The sequence below is a fragment of the Vombatus ursinus genome, unplaced genomic scaffold (genome assembly GCF_900497805.2).
Source record: "Vombatus ursinus unplaced genomic scaffold, bare-nosed wombat genome assembly UNPS02014798.1, whole genome shotgun sequence".
Classification (NCBI taxonomy): domain Eukaryota; kingdom Metazoa; phylum Chordata; class Mammalia; order Diprotodontia; family Vombatidae; genus Vombatus; species Vombatus ursinus.
The window spans coordinates 80,843,406-80,859,536 of NW_020954576.1; the positions used below are offsets into that span (position 1 = coordinate 80,843,406).

A 16,131-nucleotide genomic window follows, 5' to 3' on the forward strand; every position below is an offset into this window, starting at 1 on the left:
ACACACACACACACACACACACACACACACACACACACACACACACACACCCCTTGCACCTCAACAGTTTGGTGCCCTTGCACCTTGTCAACATGACTATTTTGGAAATAGGTTATGCATGATTGCACAGGTATCGCTTCTACATCTCAGGGGTTAGGGGTGGCTTCCCCCCCACCCTGCGTCTGGAAAATCCACGTAAAATTTTTGGCCCTCCCTTCATACCACAGAAGTATGAATTTTTTCTTTTTCTTTTATGGGGTGTTTACAGCACCTTATTGTAAATTTTGGGTTGATATTATACAATACTATACATATATTTTATACATTTCTGAGTTTCTAAACATTTTCTGTGTTGTCTGCTGGCTTTCACGTCATCTGTGGCTTCTGCAAAATGCCCCAAAAATTCCCATTTAATTTCTTATGCTGACTCACAATATATTGAAACCATGATGAGGAAAGTCTTGGTGTGGAAGGGATAACTGTACATATATCATCTACATATCAAATTGTTCCCATCTTAGAGAGGGAGGGGAAAAGAGAAGGCAGGAGAAAATTTGGAACTCAAAATTTTATTAAAAAAATGAATGTTGAAAATTGTTTTTACATGTCACTGGAAAAAGATACTATTAAAATTTATATTATTAATCATTCTGAAGGGTATTTTGATAGATACATTTTTGCTTTTGGGGCCTTTTTATCTTTTTAATTATTCGTAGTATTGGAGCTTTTTTGGATTTGTCTACTCATTTCTTCAATCATTCTTTTCTCTATGAAGCAATTTTCCTTGTGAGGGGTTTTGTTTTTAGTTGGTTGTTTTTACTCATTTGATGCATTTGTTGCTACTCTGGGGGTAAGGTAGGGGAGCTAGGCTCAAACATTAGCACTCATTCTGCCATCTTGATATTATTCCCTTCCTTTCCATTGTTTTTATGGAGTGATGCTACTCATTGTATCAAGCCTCAGAACTCTGCAGAGGCTTCTAAATGAGATTCACAATCACTCAAAAGGATTTGGCTTAACAATCTCCATGGCACTAAGCAGATGAAGAGAATGTCTATTGCTCAGAACATGTGCAGTTAGCTCAATGAAGTGTTGGACTGGTCCATCAGTACATATGATATATTGTGGATATTAATTACTCTGCAGATGACCAATAAGCCGGGCACAGAATCAAATAAAAGACAAGGAGAATGGATTGTTTTTGTAAAACTGCAGAGTATTTTCAATAATCACAAGTTTCTTCTTCAAATAAAAATCCATTTGCTTAACACAAATTTTCTTCCAGGAATTCATATGGTTGTGATTCATGGAAGAATAAGGTCTCCAAAGAACAAAATTACAGGTAAACCAAGCAGTAATGGAGAGAGAACATGGTGGGTATAAAAAGCATGCTATCAAAGTTGAATTTATATACAAAAAGTGGCATTAAAGATTTCATCAAAGAGATGCATTTATGGAAAGGGGAAGGCAGGTCATGCAGCAAGAGAGAGAGATAAGAGATGAATAGCACTGATTTAACACTGAAAGAAGTAGAGGAAGGTTCTTAGCGTGTAGGGGGACCTCATGGAAGATTTAGGGGAGGCCATGGACAAAGGTTATACAGGATGAGAATTTGAGGAGTACATCATTGGACAGAGTGCGCACAAAGTACTGAAGAAACAGCAATGGCATTTTGGATGGGTCATCATCAATAAAAAAAAGGGACCCTCTCTATTCTGAGGTGGTATTCAATTAGATATTCTCTGTGGTGGACTTATGGATACATTCGCCATGGACTAATAATTTGGGAATTGAAACATTGGATAATTTGGACATGATTCCAGAAGACAATAAAATTTCCTGAGAAATTTGAATCTTTTTGGAGACTCTTGAGTTGTCAAATCTTCCACCAGCGGAACTGGGGATGGCAGAGGAGATATCTTTCTATCATCCTCCAATCACTCTACCCTGGTGATCTGAGAGCCATTTGTTTTCTACTTCCTATGAACCCTTTCAGTTTTGTCTGAGCATTGACTAAAATTTTCAGATTTCATTCAGTTGCAGGGACTATTTTTAGTCATAGAGTTAAATACATGTCTCTTACACTCAGCAGTTCAAGCAGTAAATCTAAATTTATTAAGTATCTGTTGTGTATCTAGAAATGTGATTTTTTTTTATGTGATTCGTTTTCTTTTTTGGAATAATTCCAAATTTATTTGATAGACTATTGACTAATCACCCAGTCAAAATGGATATCCAAACCACAAACTCAATTCCCTATCAGATACTGATTACTATTAATTCTCTAGAGTTAAAAGATCAACTCTGATTTTACAGAAATCAAGAGATTTGGTGCCTGATCCACCTGCCAACCCAAAACCTTACCTGCTGTGTTATGCCTTGTTAATTTTCCACCATCTAAATCTGTTCTGACTGTGATATGGAGAAGATAATGACCTAAAGCTAGCCTCTGGTGCACACATTTGTTAGCTAATATTTAACTAGCACCTACTATGTGCTAGGTACTCTGCTAAGCACTTTACAATTATTATCTCATTAGATCCTCACACCAAGGGAGGTAGGTGCTATTGTTTATGCAGTATCTATTATGTGCCAGGCACTTTATAAATGCTAAACATTTTCCAAATTTTATCTCATTTTATCCTCATTATAATCCTAGTAGGTGGATGCTATTCGTATCTCTATTTTACGAATAAAGAAACTGTGGCAAACTGAGGTTAATTGACTTGCCTAGGAACACATAGCTAGTAAGTTTTTGAGGCTGGATTTGAACTCAGATTTTCTTGACTCCAGGCCTGGAGCTCTATCCACCGTGCCAACTAGCTGCTCACAGCTTGACTATTGAGGAAACTGAGAAACAACAAAACTAGGGCAACGGTCACAATAAAGGGCTGGCTTCACATATATGAATTAGTTTTGCTACTTTATAAAACTAAATCTAGCACATTTTGCCAAAAATACAGAAGGTGATACCTCCAGACTTTTTTTTCTTTCTGTCTTGGCTCTAAATGTTCCAGGCCCTCTTAATTCCAGAAAATTTCTGGTCTTACCTTGTGATTTCTGCAATAAACTCAATGATTTTTCCTCTAGTTCCCGGAGGGTTAAAAGGTCAGCAGAAATATTCTCTATCAACTCGTAGCGTTGATCCTCTAGCTGAGGGACTTCATGAACCACGACGGTGGATAAAAGCTGGTCCTGCAAACCTTGGAATGTCACCGTGAAGTTGATCATGGTAACATAATTATAAACTGGTGGAAGAAAGTGTGGGTTGCCTAGTTCTGTTGTTACATATAACCTGGAATACATAAAGGGCATTTCAGTTGTATGCTGGATATAGAGAGAAGTAATAAAACTTTTTTCCCCCTGCAAATAACCAGAAAAAAATTCAGGATTAGCTTTTAATTTGTCTTGTAGATAGAATAATTTCACAACATAAATATTTGAATGAATAAATGATTGAATGAATCTGCTATTTTAGGCTGATCATGGAACTCAAAACTGTCCATCCATTGTGTTTGTGTGTGTGAGTGTTAGAGTATGTATATATAAGTAGCCACCCGTTGGATTAGATGGTGGATATGGCTTTAGTATACTTTAAAAATTTACTCAATAGAATTTTTAGGCTGCTCACAACCTGAGCATGTGTGGCTGGATGGTATTTCTCTATAATTAGCACCTTTCACACCTTGAACAACATGAACTTTTGTGACTCTCAATCCCCTGAGAGTATGTCCAACTTGTTGGAATAGCTTCCCTGCCCTTTATTTCAGTAATCCAAAGTAATTTATTTATTTATTTTTAATTAATTTATTTTGATTTGTCAACAATCACTTCCATAAGCTTTTGAGTTTTAAATTTTTCTCCCTCTTCCTTCCCACCTCCCTTCCTAAGATGGCGTGCAATCTGATATAGGTTATACATATACATTCCTATTAAACATATTTTCACATTAGTGATGTTGCAAATAAGAATTAGAACCAATAGGAGGAACCACCAGAAAGAGGAAACAAAGCACAACAGAAGAAAAAAAATAGCAAATAGTATGCTTCGATCTGCATTCAAACTCCATAGTTCTTTCTTTGGATGAATCCAAAGTAATTTATAACTTGACCCAGAGGTGGCAACAACAGTAGGCTGTGGGGAATCACCTCACTTTTGGCCTGACTTTGAATACTGATGTTAAAGATATCTACAACTTTATTATGAAATGAAATAGTCACAATGCAGTGTGGGAGTTTCACAATATTTTCATCTGCTCTGAGACACAGAAAAAAGCTTGTTACTGGTTCAGTTGTTTTTCAGTTGTGTTGGAATATTTGTGACCCCTTTGGAGGTTTTCTTGGCAAAGGTACTGGAGTGTTTTGCCATTTCCTTCTCCAGGTCATTTTACAGATGAGGAAACTGAGGCAAACAGGGTTAAGTGACTTGCCCAGGGTCACATATCTAGTAAGTGTCTGAGGCCAGATTTTAACTCATGAAGATGAGTCTTCCTGACTCCAGCCCTGGTGCTCTATCCATCATGCCACCTGGCTGTCCCAAAGTAAAATTAGTCTGAAATTGTTTCATTATTTGTACAGACAGTGTCATTAGTCTTGACATAATAATAGACATGTCAAAAACATTTTGATAGATCATTACTAAATTAAATACCCTACTGAATAACACAATTTCTTTCTTGTAAATTGTATTGAAAAATACAGTCACCGATGAGATTATGGATGAGAAGCTGTGTGATATGATGGAACTAATGAAAGAATTGGAGTTGAGACTTGAGTTTGAATTCTACCTCAGATACTTATTTGGCTGATTATCAGCAAACCATTTATCCTGTCAGTTTCCTCATCTGTGAAATGGGGATCACAATACTGATACTCCCTCCCTTCCTCAGTCAAGGATTATTTTGAGGAATGCACTTTACAAACCTTAAAGAACTGTTACTATGGCTAGATGTTAGGAGATTGGAATAACATGAATATGAAGACTTTTTATATATTTAGAACAACTTATTTTTAAAATAATTGCTTTAAAGATAGATTGTTCTATTTACAGGTATCTTGTTGTAAAGGTATAGAATGTTGGTCTCAGAACTGACTGATGGTTGTTGGCAATGAAGATAAAAATTATTCAAAAGGAAAACTCTTATTTCCCCAGAAGTGGATGCTTCTGTATCAAGCTGAAACATATGGGCATGAGTTTAATCACTGAACTTTTCTCTAACATTTGAGCAATAATTTGTTTAAGCAAAATATGAGGTATAGTACCTAAAGTTGTTGTTGTATTCAACCCCGTTTTCGTCAATCTTGACAAAAGGTTGTCCTCTTTTCTGATAGATGTCCCTTTTTAAGATCGATTTTAAACTTGGATCTAATGTTTCAGGAAGATTCTGGAAAAACCCCAGCAGAAATAACTTGTAAAATTGCTGTCACAAGGAATAAATATGTCAAAAGAACATTATGTTTTTTTAAATTTGTTTTTTAATTTTCCTAGCTTGTCATGTGTTTTGACAAGTTTGGCTCAGGAAAAGCAATTGGAATGGACTGAGACCAAACAGCCTAGCTTTATAAATCATTCTGAGGAAATTAGCACTTCAAATGCAACAAACTCGGTTAAACTCCCCGTTGTTTTCTAATGTGTATTTTCCTCTCTGTCAAAGTTACACCTCCTTTCTTATTTAATAGCACCCAGTACATGTCAGTACCTATGAGATCTCTGTGAACAGTACTGGGTAAGGCATTGTTGTACAAATACCTTTAAAAGAACACATCCTCCAGTTTTCATGGCATTTTCAATTACTGTAACATAATTAGTTTCACCAATATTAAGCTCCTGCAGTCGGCCACCTTCCATCTGACGTAGCCAATTGTAGGCTTGTTTATGCGGATCAATTAGCAGAGGCCACATTAGTCCATTCTTAACCAAAATGGCATTTTCTGTTGAATACTGACCAAGGGGCAAACCTTGATTATGCCACTGGCGCATCTAGAATGAAAATATTAGTATTTTCAATACATTATAAGCTTTTTTCAAAATTTTTAGAATTCTTCATATAGAGGTTTGATTTGATTCAAAAATAAGTGTTTTTTAAAAAGTTGTATGCAAACCAAATTTTTGTTTATCAAATTATTTTAAAGTGTACCAGGGAAGTTTTCTATTTGAAAGACCTTTGAGGTCAATATATCTGGAAATAGATTCCTTTTTGTAATGTACTTTCTTAGTATTACAAGGACCTGTGATTTCATTGTTATGCACAGTTGCTTCATCAATGCAGACCACAATCCCCTCCATGCTTGAACCAAGAGTTTAATGAGTGGCCAAATAAAATTCATCAGCCAGTAGTCACTCCTCTGGTGAGGAGGCTCTCTGGATTTAGTTAGTCCCTACCTAGCTGGATTTGGCTGCTCCCTACATAACAGACTGAGAATCTGTCATCGTGCTCATCCTTGATTGATTGATGGATCGGGCATCAATACTTGAAGCCTTGCTAGCCTGGTGGTAGTGGCAAAGTCTGTACTCCGCTGGTATAGCCTTTGAGAAGCCAGGGTCACAATATTGCCATAATGAGGCACTTGAGACACATGCCCTCTAGTAGAGGGAGTATATGAATTATATTTTGTATCAGTCAGTATTATAAAGGGCATATGGTAAAGACCATTAATTGATGAAATCTTACCAAATGTGTGTACCTGAAGCTAGCTTTAGGTTATTGTCTTCTCCATATCACAGTCAGGACAGATTTAGATGGTGGAAAATTAACAAGGCATAACAGAGCAGTAAGGGTTCTGGGTTGGCAGGCAGATCAGGCACCAAATTTCTATGATTTCTATGAAATCAGAGTTGATCTTTAACTCCAGAAAATTAACAGTAATCAGTACCTGATAGGGAATTGAGTTTGTGGTTTGGATATCCATTTTGACTGGGTGATTAGCCAGTCAAATAAATTTGGAATTCCAAAACAAGAAAATGAATCACATAAGAAAATAATCTCACATTTCTAGATACATAACAGATACTCAATAAATTTAGATGTACTGCTTGAACTGCTGAGTGTAAGAGACATGTATTTAATTCGATGCCTAAAAATAGTCCCTGCAACTGAACGAAATCTGAAAATTTTAGTCAATGCTCAGACAAAACTGAAAGAGTTCATAGAAAGTAGAAAACAAATGGCTCTCAGATCACTAGGATAGGAGGAAGGGTGGATAGTAGAAAGAAAATGGTACAAATAAGAGACAAAGTCTGGAAAGAAGTTGTGATTGTGACATTAAAGTTCAAATTTCAACCAAATGTCCCCAGTTTGACTTCTGGAGAACCCAGAACCCAGTCATATCATCATTCTAGGAAATATGCCAAAAATGCGTATTGCTTATTCAACTGTAAAATATAAATACCTCATGCTGGTTCCCCATGACGTCAATTAAGGAAAAGTTGGCAGATTTAGAAATATTATTTTCAGTACAGATCTTTTCCCATTCATTTACAATTAATTTGCGGTACTCAGTTGGGAACACTCCAAAGTAGACGATGCATGCTGCTGAAATAAGTATATCACCCACAATTCCTTCTAACCGTTGGTCTAGTAAGTTTACTGTTTCTTCCCATCGACTCTTAATGCCCAAAGTAAAAAAGAAAAATGAATAGCAATTTACAATTGAAAAGCTACTATTGTGCATTTTTAAAAATGAGAAAGTTATTTTCAAATTCTATCAGTTCCATTATGCTACCATGCTGAAAAAGTGAAAGGTAAAGTTCTTATCATGGCTCCATTGCTAACTAGTCATTTTACTTATGTGTGTCTTAGTTTACTCATTTTATTTAGTTTACTACCAAGGCATACCTAGCTCTCTAGAGCAGTGATTTCCAACTTCCTGAGTTGTTACACTATTATTATTATTATTTATTATTTCATGATGAGGAAACATGCTATTCTATACCCAATGTAGAAATAATGGGAACCTTGTAGGAAAATAAAACTTCATCTTAAAATTCATATTAGAAATGGAGAGAAAAGCTAGACAGTCTGATGTAGACCATAGATTTTATGGAAAGCAGATACAGTTTCAAAGTAATGACAAATATGTCTAAAAAGATTGAGGTGTATACAAAGGAAACGCATTAACTGTTCCAAATTAGAAAAAAAAAACCATATACACACATAATGAAAGGAAGGGCAGGAAAAGGGCATTGATACAAAAGAGAGGGATGATCCTGCTCATAATAGTGTCAGAATGATACCATTAAAACTCAGAATGAACAGATGTTGACATTTTCAGCCATGTTGTGGACAAGAGGAGGATGAGAGAAGGAACAAGACTGTTTGGGGTGGATGGGAAAATGACAAAGGAAAATGGAGAGAAGACAGAAGTAGTCAACTTTTATTTTGCCTCTGTTTCTTTGCCAAGAAAAACGATCTTTGTACTGGGATGGTTAGAACAAAAAAGCTTAATAGTGACTTAAAATCCAATATAAATAAGGAGAAAATCAGTGAACACCTAGTGCCCCTTAATGAGTTCACGTCATCAGGCCCAGGTGAACTATATACAGGGGTCAACTGTCAATGATCTTTTTTTTTTTCCCAAACAAAAACCTGGTATCTTTTACTTTCAGTTAAAAAGGCAACTAGACTAGATCCAGATCCTCATTGTGGGATGCTTATGAAAGGCCTAAGCCTCTGTATACACCTACTCTGCCAACTAAGCTGAAGAAGAGAGGTACCAGGAGCCCAGAGATGATCTTTGAAGGATATGGAGGACAGAAATGATAATTCAGGTCTACATAAGGACAAACAAACATCCTACTTTTCAGAAAGGGGAAGAGAATATAGTCTACAAAGTATAGAATTTTAAGCCTGACTTCAATTCCTTGCAAAATTATTGGATATATTATTTAAAGGATAGTTTATGAATATTTAGAAAACAAAGCAATGATTACTAAGAGCCACTATGGATTCACTGATCACAGGTCATGGCAGACTAAGCACAGGATGAAGTACAGAACTACCTTTTTTTGATAGGGTCATCAGATTGGTACGTCGGGAAAATGCTTTTAATACAGTTTACTCAGATTTCAGTAAAGCATTTGTCAAAGTATCTCATGCTACTATTGTGGACAAAATGTATATGTGTGGACTAAGTCCACTTAAGTGGATTTAGAATTGGTTCAATGCCCAGAGCCAAACAGATGTTATTAATGGGTCTATGCCAGTTTTAAAGGATGTCTGGGTTGGGGGTAGCAAGAGGGTGAGAGGAAGTGAGAGAGAAAAAGGGAGAGAGAAAGACAGGAAAAGGAGGAGAAAGAAGGAGATAGTTCTCAGGGATCTATCCTTGGCCCTGAGTTATTTAACATTTTTTATCAATGACTTTGATGAAAGTGATCAAATGGCACATTTATCAAATTGGCAAATGACATGAAGCCAGGAGAGATAGCTAGCATGTTGGACAACAGAATTAGGATTCAAAAAAAGACTCAACTGCATTTACTGATTAGCTTAATCTAATGAAATTTAATTTGGTATAAATAAAGTCCTATATATAAAATAATAATAATAATAATAATAATAATAATAATAGTTAACATTTATATAGCACTTACTCTGTATCAGGTATGGTGCAAAGCACTTTACAGATATTATCTTATTTGATCCTCATGACAATTGTGGGAGATAGATTTTTATCCTCATTTTACAGATGGGGAAACTGAGGCAAACAGAGGCTACTTGCCCAGAGTCACACAACTAGTGAGTATGTGAGGCTGAATTTGAGCTCTTCAGGCCTGAAACTCAATCCACTGCATTACCTAGATATATACATATATATCACACCCCCACACTCCCACACACATACATAAATATGTGTATAAATAAATGTAAATTTGTTGTTGTTCAGTCATTTTCAGTGTGTCTGACTCTTTATGCCCTTATTTGAGGTTTTCTTGGGAAAGATACTTGAGTGGTTTGCCATTTCCTTCTCCAGCTCATTTTACAGATGAGGAAACTGAGGCAAACAGGGTTAAGTGACTTACCTAGGGTCACAGCGAGTAAATGTCTGAGGCCAGATTTGAACTTAGGAAGATGTCTTCCTGACTTCAGACCTGGCATTCTATCCATTGTACCACTAGCTGTCCCTTAAATGTACATCCATCCATCCATCTACAGATACACATATAACACATATATGTATGTGTATATATATATTATATAATATGTAACATTTATGCAAAAACTAGGCAATCAGTTAGTTATCAGGGATATGGTAGAGGGCATGCCTGCTCAGATACAGATGAGATTTGATGCCTTCTGAGACCCCCTCTAACTCTGACATTCTGTGATTTTGTGGATGCCCCTTTTTCTATCAATTTATTTTGGATTTGCATTTGGACAGAATGGACTGAAATGCTACTCAGAGCCTAGATTTTGCACTGAATAGCATTTCTTTTTTAATATACAGTTTGATCAGGAATAGTTACACAGACCACAAATTTTCTAAGTTTAGTCTTACTGGGATTGGTTAGTGAATATGATAAGAAATTGGATATGGTGAGTCAGATGAGGTCAATTTTCCCCTAGAAGAGGAAGGCAACCCCTTGAGTTCTTCAGAGAAAGGATTTGATATATATTAAACAAACCATAATAAAATAATTAACTTTATGATCATGCTAACTCTGAAAAAAATGGTAATACCCCCTCATCTTCCAGAGCTGTTAGTAAAATGGAGGCACTATGTAAGCGTTTAGTTGTCAGCTGTCTCCGATCTGCTAAGAATTCTTTTTCAGCAACACTGCCATTGTAGGCAAGTTGTAAAGATTGCAGATGTTCTTCGATCTGAAAATCAATATAAATGAAAGATGAAAACATTTGGTTCTCACTTTGCTTAACAATTTCAACTTTTACCCCTCTCCTAGGGTCATGAACTTAGGGATGGAAGAGACCTATGAGGTAATTCAGTCTAACTCCATGATTTTATCAATGAGGAAACTGAAGCTCAGAGAGTTTAAGTCATTTGTCCAAATTCACACATGGTGGTAAACAGGCAAAGCTGAGATGTAAAACCTTGCCCACTGATCCACTGATTTAAAATCTAAAACTCCTTTTATTTCATAAGGCTGCCTCATAATTCATTCCATTTTAAATAATGGCAGTCCTTATGGAAAGAAGGATTCTAAGACCAAAGTAGAACTCATATTGTAGTGATTAATTTTTCTTGTTGTGTTAGAGGTTAATAAATGAACAGTGTGGTGGGGTTCTGCTGGAGACAAGCCTTGTGACTACAGTTATGGAGGATCCATCTTTCTACCAGTAGACTGGTTGACTGAGCAGAGTTCCTAATTTGGAAACTACTGTGCTTTCCTATGTTGCTTCTCAGTATTCATGTTAATGAGAATAAATGTCTGAAAATAATTCATTAATATATAACAAGAGAAAAAGTCTTGTGATGTTGAGCCCATGATAAACTAATATTTAAAATATTTTCATATATACCTTCTCTCCTATACCAGATTGTAAATACTAAATGATCTCTAAAACCTCTTCAAATTATGTTTGTATGATATGATTTAATATGATATGATTTGATGTCACTGTGATTCTTGTTAGGGATGTATGATGAAATGGTGAACTAAAAAATATTTAATTTTTCTTCCTGATATTTTTACCTGGATGGTAAAGTTGTTGAAAGTTAAGAACAGAATAACAAAACAAACAAATACATTTCTTACCAATTCTAAACCCTTTTGTTTTTCTGCCAGCTTTTCCCGACCAAGTTGGAGTATTTTTTCAGCCTCAGCCACTTGGCGTTGTTTTGGTTGCAACATCTAGATTTTAAAAAAAAAGTCACGCTATTTCAATATGAGTAAGAAATAATTATTAAGTATCATATTCATGCCAAAAATTCCATTCATATTTAAAATATATGTCACAGCTGCCAGCTCTTAGAATGAAGCTGCTCAGAATAACAACAGCAAAATTGATTGATACATTTTCTGCTTGTACCATGTCCACATAAATTCAGTTAATTACTGATGTACAAATACATTACTTATGCTCTACCATATGGCCCAATATGTCCTTGTTGTTGTTCAGTTGTTTCCATTGTGTCCAACTCATAGTGACTCCATTTGGAGTTTTCTTGGCAAAGACCTTGGAGTGGTTTGCCATTTCCTTCTTCAGCTCATTTTACAGATAAGAAAACTGAAACAAACAGGGTTAAGTGACTGGCTAGGGTCACACAGCTAGTAAGAGTCTGAGACCAGATTTGAACTCAGTAAGATGAGTCTTCCAGACTTCAGGTCCCGCACTCTATCCATTGTGCCACCTAACTGCCCCCAATATGTCTTACAGAGGGTTATTGAGGGGGAACTACCTTGTAAATGAAATGACCATACTATGAAGGAAAAAAAACAAACAAGCCCTTTTACAAGGGAGCTCAATATTGATCAGTCTGGGCAAATTCTACTCCCTTGGGAATTAACAAGTAGTGTTAATGGTGAGGTTCCAGTGTATTTGATTCAGTGAGAGTTTGATTCTTTTCTAACCTCTTTGTAACAACGCAGAAAATTCATTCTCCTTTCAAACAGTATCATTAGGTTTGCCATCGTGCAGCTTACATTTGGACAGTCTGAAATCAAAGGTTCCTCTAGACTCAGTTGCATCCTTCGACTAGCTTTGCATCGTCTAGTCTTGGTAGAAATTCACAGAGGGTCTAGCTTTTCTTGGCTGAAGTTTATATTAATCCAGTGGTGATCATCTATGGTATTTTTACATTTTAATGTTGGCAGAAATAATATGAAGTTATGCTAAAGGCTAACTGGCTGTGTAATCTTCAACAAAAGGAAATATTACCACACTCAACTTTTTGCCCACATTTTTCTTATTTGAAGAAGAAAGCAGTCTAGAAATTTGCTCCTAAAAAGGGAATTATTTTACATGGACCTTTAGGGAGAAGAAATAATGGCTTTCCCTATATTTAACTTTTAAAATGTTTTATTGCTACCTTTTTTGTTTTTGTATCATAGTCATTTTCCCACCCAGACTGAAACTTTCCTTATGACAAAAAGAACCCAAACCAAAAACTGATTAGGCAACAATATCTAATAAAGAGATCTTATCTGACAATGTATGTAATATTTTGTCCTAGCAGTCTGATCTCATTGCCATGAGAAGAAGATATGTTTTATTATCCTTGCTCCAGGATCTTCATTTGTTTTTTCATTACTCAGAGATCAACTTCTTTTTAGCGATCTTTTAATTTACATAGTTGTAATCGCTGTGTAAATTGTTCTCTTGGTTTTGCTTATTTCATGCTACATCAGTTCACATAAATCTTCCCTCGGTTCTGTGAATTCCTGACAATTGTCATTTCTTGCTTGACAAAAATATTTGATTATGTTTGTGTGTCATAATTCTTTTTCAGCCATTCCCTAGTAGATGGGCAGCCACTTTGTTTCCAGTTACTATCACAAAGAGTGATGAATATTTTGATATATATTGAACTTTGAAGGAAAATTGCCTTAATATCTTAGTTCCAAAGGCTAAAGTAGAAATAATTCACCAATTACCTTATGAAAGAGATCTCAGAATGGAAACTCCCAGAATATTATAGCCAAATTCCAGAGCTCCCAGGAGAAAATATTGCAAGCAGCCAGAAAGAAACATTCAAATATTGTGGAGACATAATCAAGATCACACAAGATTTAGCAGCTTTTACATTAAAAGAGTGGAGGGCTTGGAATATGATATTCAGGAGGACAAAGAAGCCCAGATTATAACTAAGAATAACCTATGCAGAAAAGCTGACTATAATGCCTCAGGGGAAAAATGGGTATTTAATGAAATACAGTACTTCCAAGCATTTCTGATAAAAAAGACCAGAGATGAATAGAAAATCTGACATTCGAACAGAAGACCCAAGAGAAGCATAAAATGAAAGTAAACATGAACATGAACATAAACATGAACACAACATGAAGAGAAACATGAAAGAGTAATCATAAGGGACTCAAAAAAATTAAACTGTTTACATTCCAAATGGGAAGATGATACATATAACTCCTAAGAATTCTATCACAATTAGGGCAGTTAGAAGCAGTATACACAGACAGAGGGCATGGATGTGAGTTGATTATGTTAGGATGATCTCCCAAAAATGTAGGGGTGAGAAAGAGGGATGCACTGGGAAAAGGAGGAAAGGAGAGGTAGAGTGGGGAAATTTTTTTCACATTAAAGTGGCATATTATGAAGAGTTTTTATAGTGGGAGGGAGAGAAATAGGGGTAATAGTGGGCAATGTTTGATCCTCAGTATCATAGGAATTGGTTCAAAAAGTGAAGAGTATATGTACACCCACAGTTAGGTATAGAGATCTGTCTTATCCAATAGGGAAATAGCAGGGGCAGGGATAAGAAATATTGGGGGGGTCATGATAAAAGGGAGGGCAGATTAAGGGAGGTAGTAGTCAAAAGCAAAATAGGATTTTGAGGAGGGATGGAATAAAAAGAGATAGAGAAGGAGAAACAATAAAAAATAGGATAGAAGGAAACACACAACAATCATAACTGTGAATGTGAAATGTGAGCTAAACTATAAAACAGAAGTGAACAGCAGAATGGGTTAGAAACTAGAATCCAACAATATGTTGTTTACAAGAGACACATTTGAAACAAAAAGTGTGACACACACAGACTTAAAATAAAGGGCTGGAGCAAAATTTGTCATACTTAAGCTGAAATAAAAAAAGGTAGGGGTAGCAATCATGATTTCAAATAAAGCAAAAGCAAAACTTTTTGTTATTGTTCAGTCATTTCAGTCATGTTCAACTCTTTATGACCCCATTTGGGGTTTTCTTGGCAAAGATACTGGAGGGGTTTGCCATTTCCTTCTTCAGCTCATTTTATAGATGAGGAAACTGAGGCAAATGGGGTTAAGTGACTTGCCCAGGGTCACACAACTAGTAAGTGTCTGAGGCCAGATTTGAGCTCAAAAAAATGAGTCTTCCTGACTCCAGGCCCAGCACTCTATCTACTGTGCCACCTAACTGCCCATAAAAGCAAAAGTTGACCTAATTAAAAGAGATAATCTGGGAAGCTACATATTGCTAGAACGTACCATAGGCAATGAAGTAATATCAAAAAAGTTTTATAGCAAGTTTCTTTGATACAGGGCTCATTTCTCAAATATATAGGGAACTGAGTCAAATTTATAAGAATAATAGCCATTCCCCAGTTGATAAATGGTCAAAGGATATGAACAGGCATTTTTAAGAAGAAGAAATCAAAGCTATCTATAGTCCTATGAAAAAATGCTCTAAATCACTATTGATTAGAGAAAGGCAAATTAAAAAACTCTAAAGTACCACCTCAAATCTTTCAGAAATGACAGATGCTGGAGGGGATGAGGGAAAATAGGTACGTTAATGAACTGTTGGTGAAATAGTGAACTGGTCCAACAATTCTAGAGAACAATCTTGAACTATGCTTGAACAAAAGGCTATAAAACTGTGCTTATCCAGCAATAATACTACTAGGTCTGTACCCCAAAGAGATCAAAGAAAAGAAAAGGACCTATATGTACAAAAATATTTATAGCACCTCTTTTTGTGGTGGCAAAGAATTGGAAATGAGGGAATGCTCATCAGCTGTGGCATATGATCATGATAGAGTACTACGGCGATGTAAGAAATGATCAGTGGACTGGTTTCAGAAAAACATGGCAAAACCTATATGAACTGATACAAAGTGAAGTGAGAAGAACCAGGAGATAGGTCATTGTGTAGAGTAACAGCAATGTAGTAATGATGATCAGCTGTGAAAGACTTGGCTACTCTGTTAAACAATACAATGATTCAAGACAATTCCAAAGGACTTATGAGGAAAAAATACTATCCAACTACAGAGAGAGAACTGATGAGCTCTGAGTGCAAACTGAGGTATAATTCTCTCTTTCTCTTTCTCTGACTCTGACTCTCTCTCTCTCTCTCTCTCTCTCTATCTCTGTCTCTCTCTGAAGAACTCTGAGTGCAAATTGAGGTATAATTCTCTCTCTCTCTCTTTCTCTGTCTCTGTCTCTCTGTCTCTGTCTCTCCTCTTTCCCTCTCCCTCCTTCTTTCTGACTGATTTGGCTAATATGGAAATGTTTTTGCATGAT

General features: G+C 36.0%; 1 protein-coding gene across 1 annotated transcript in view; it reads right to left on the reverse strand.

Annotated features, from left to right (window-relative positions):
* LOC114049472 (dynein heavy chain 14, axonemal-like) overlaps nucleotides 1–16,131 on the reverse strand; it is a 343,809-nt gene that overhangs the window by 73,522 nt on the left and 254,156 nt on the right. Inside the window, exons 64-69 of the mRNA XM_027870712.1 lie at nucleotides 11,710–11,805; nucleotides 10,676–10,816; nucleotides 7,389–7,604; nucleotides 5,749–5,979; nucleotides 5,262–5,383; nucleotides 3,051–3,295 (exon numbers count right to left, since the gene is read on the reverse strand). Of these exons, the coding sequence (XP_027726513.1) occupies nucleotides 3,051–3,295; nucleotides 5,262–5,383; nucleotides 5,749–5,979; nucleotides 7,389–7,604; nucleotides 10,676–10,816; nucleotides 11,710–11,805 (1,051 nt within the window). The remainder of the gene's footprint in view (nucleotides 1–3,050; nucleotides 3,296–5,261; nucleotides 5,384–5,748; nucleotides 5,980–7,388; nucleotides 7,605–10,675; nucleotides 10,817–11,709; nucleotides 11,806–16,131) is intronic.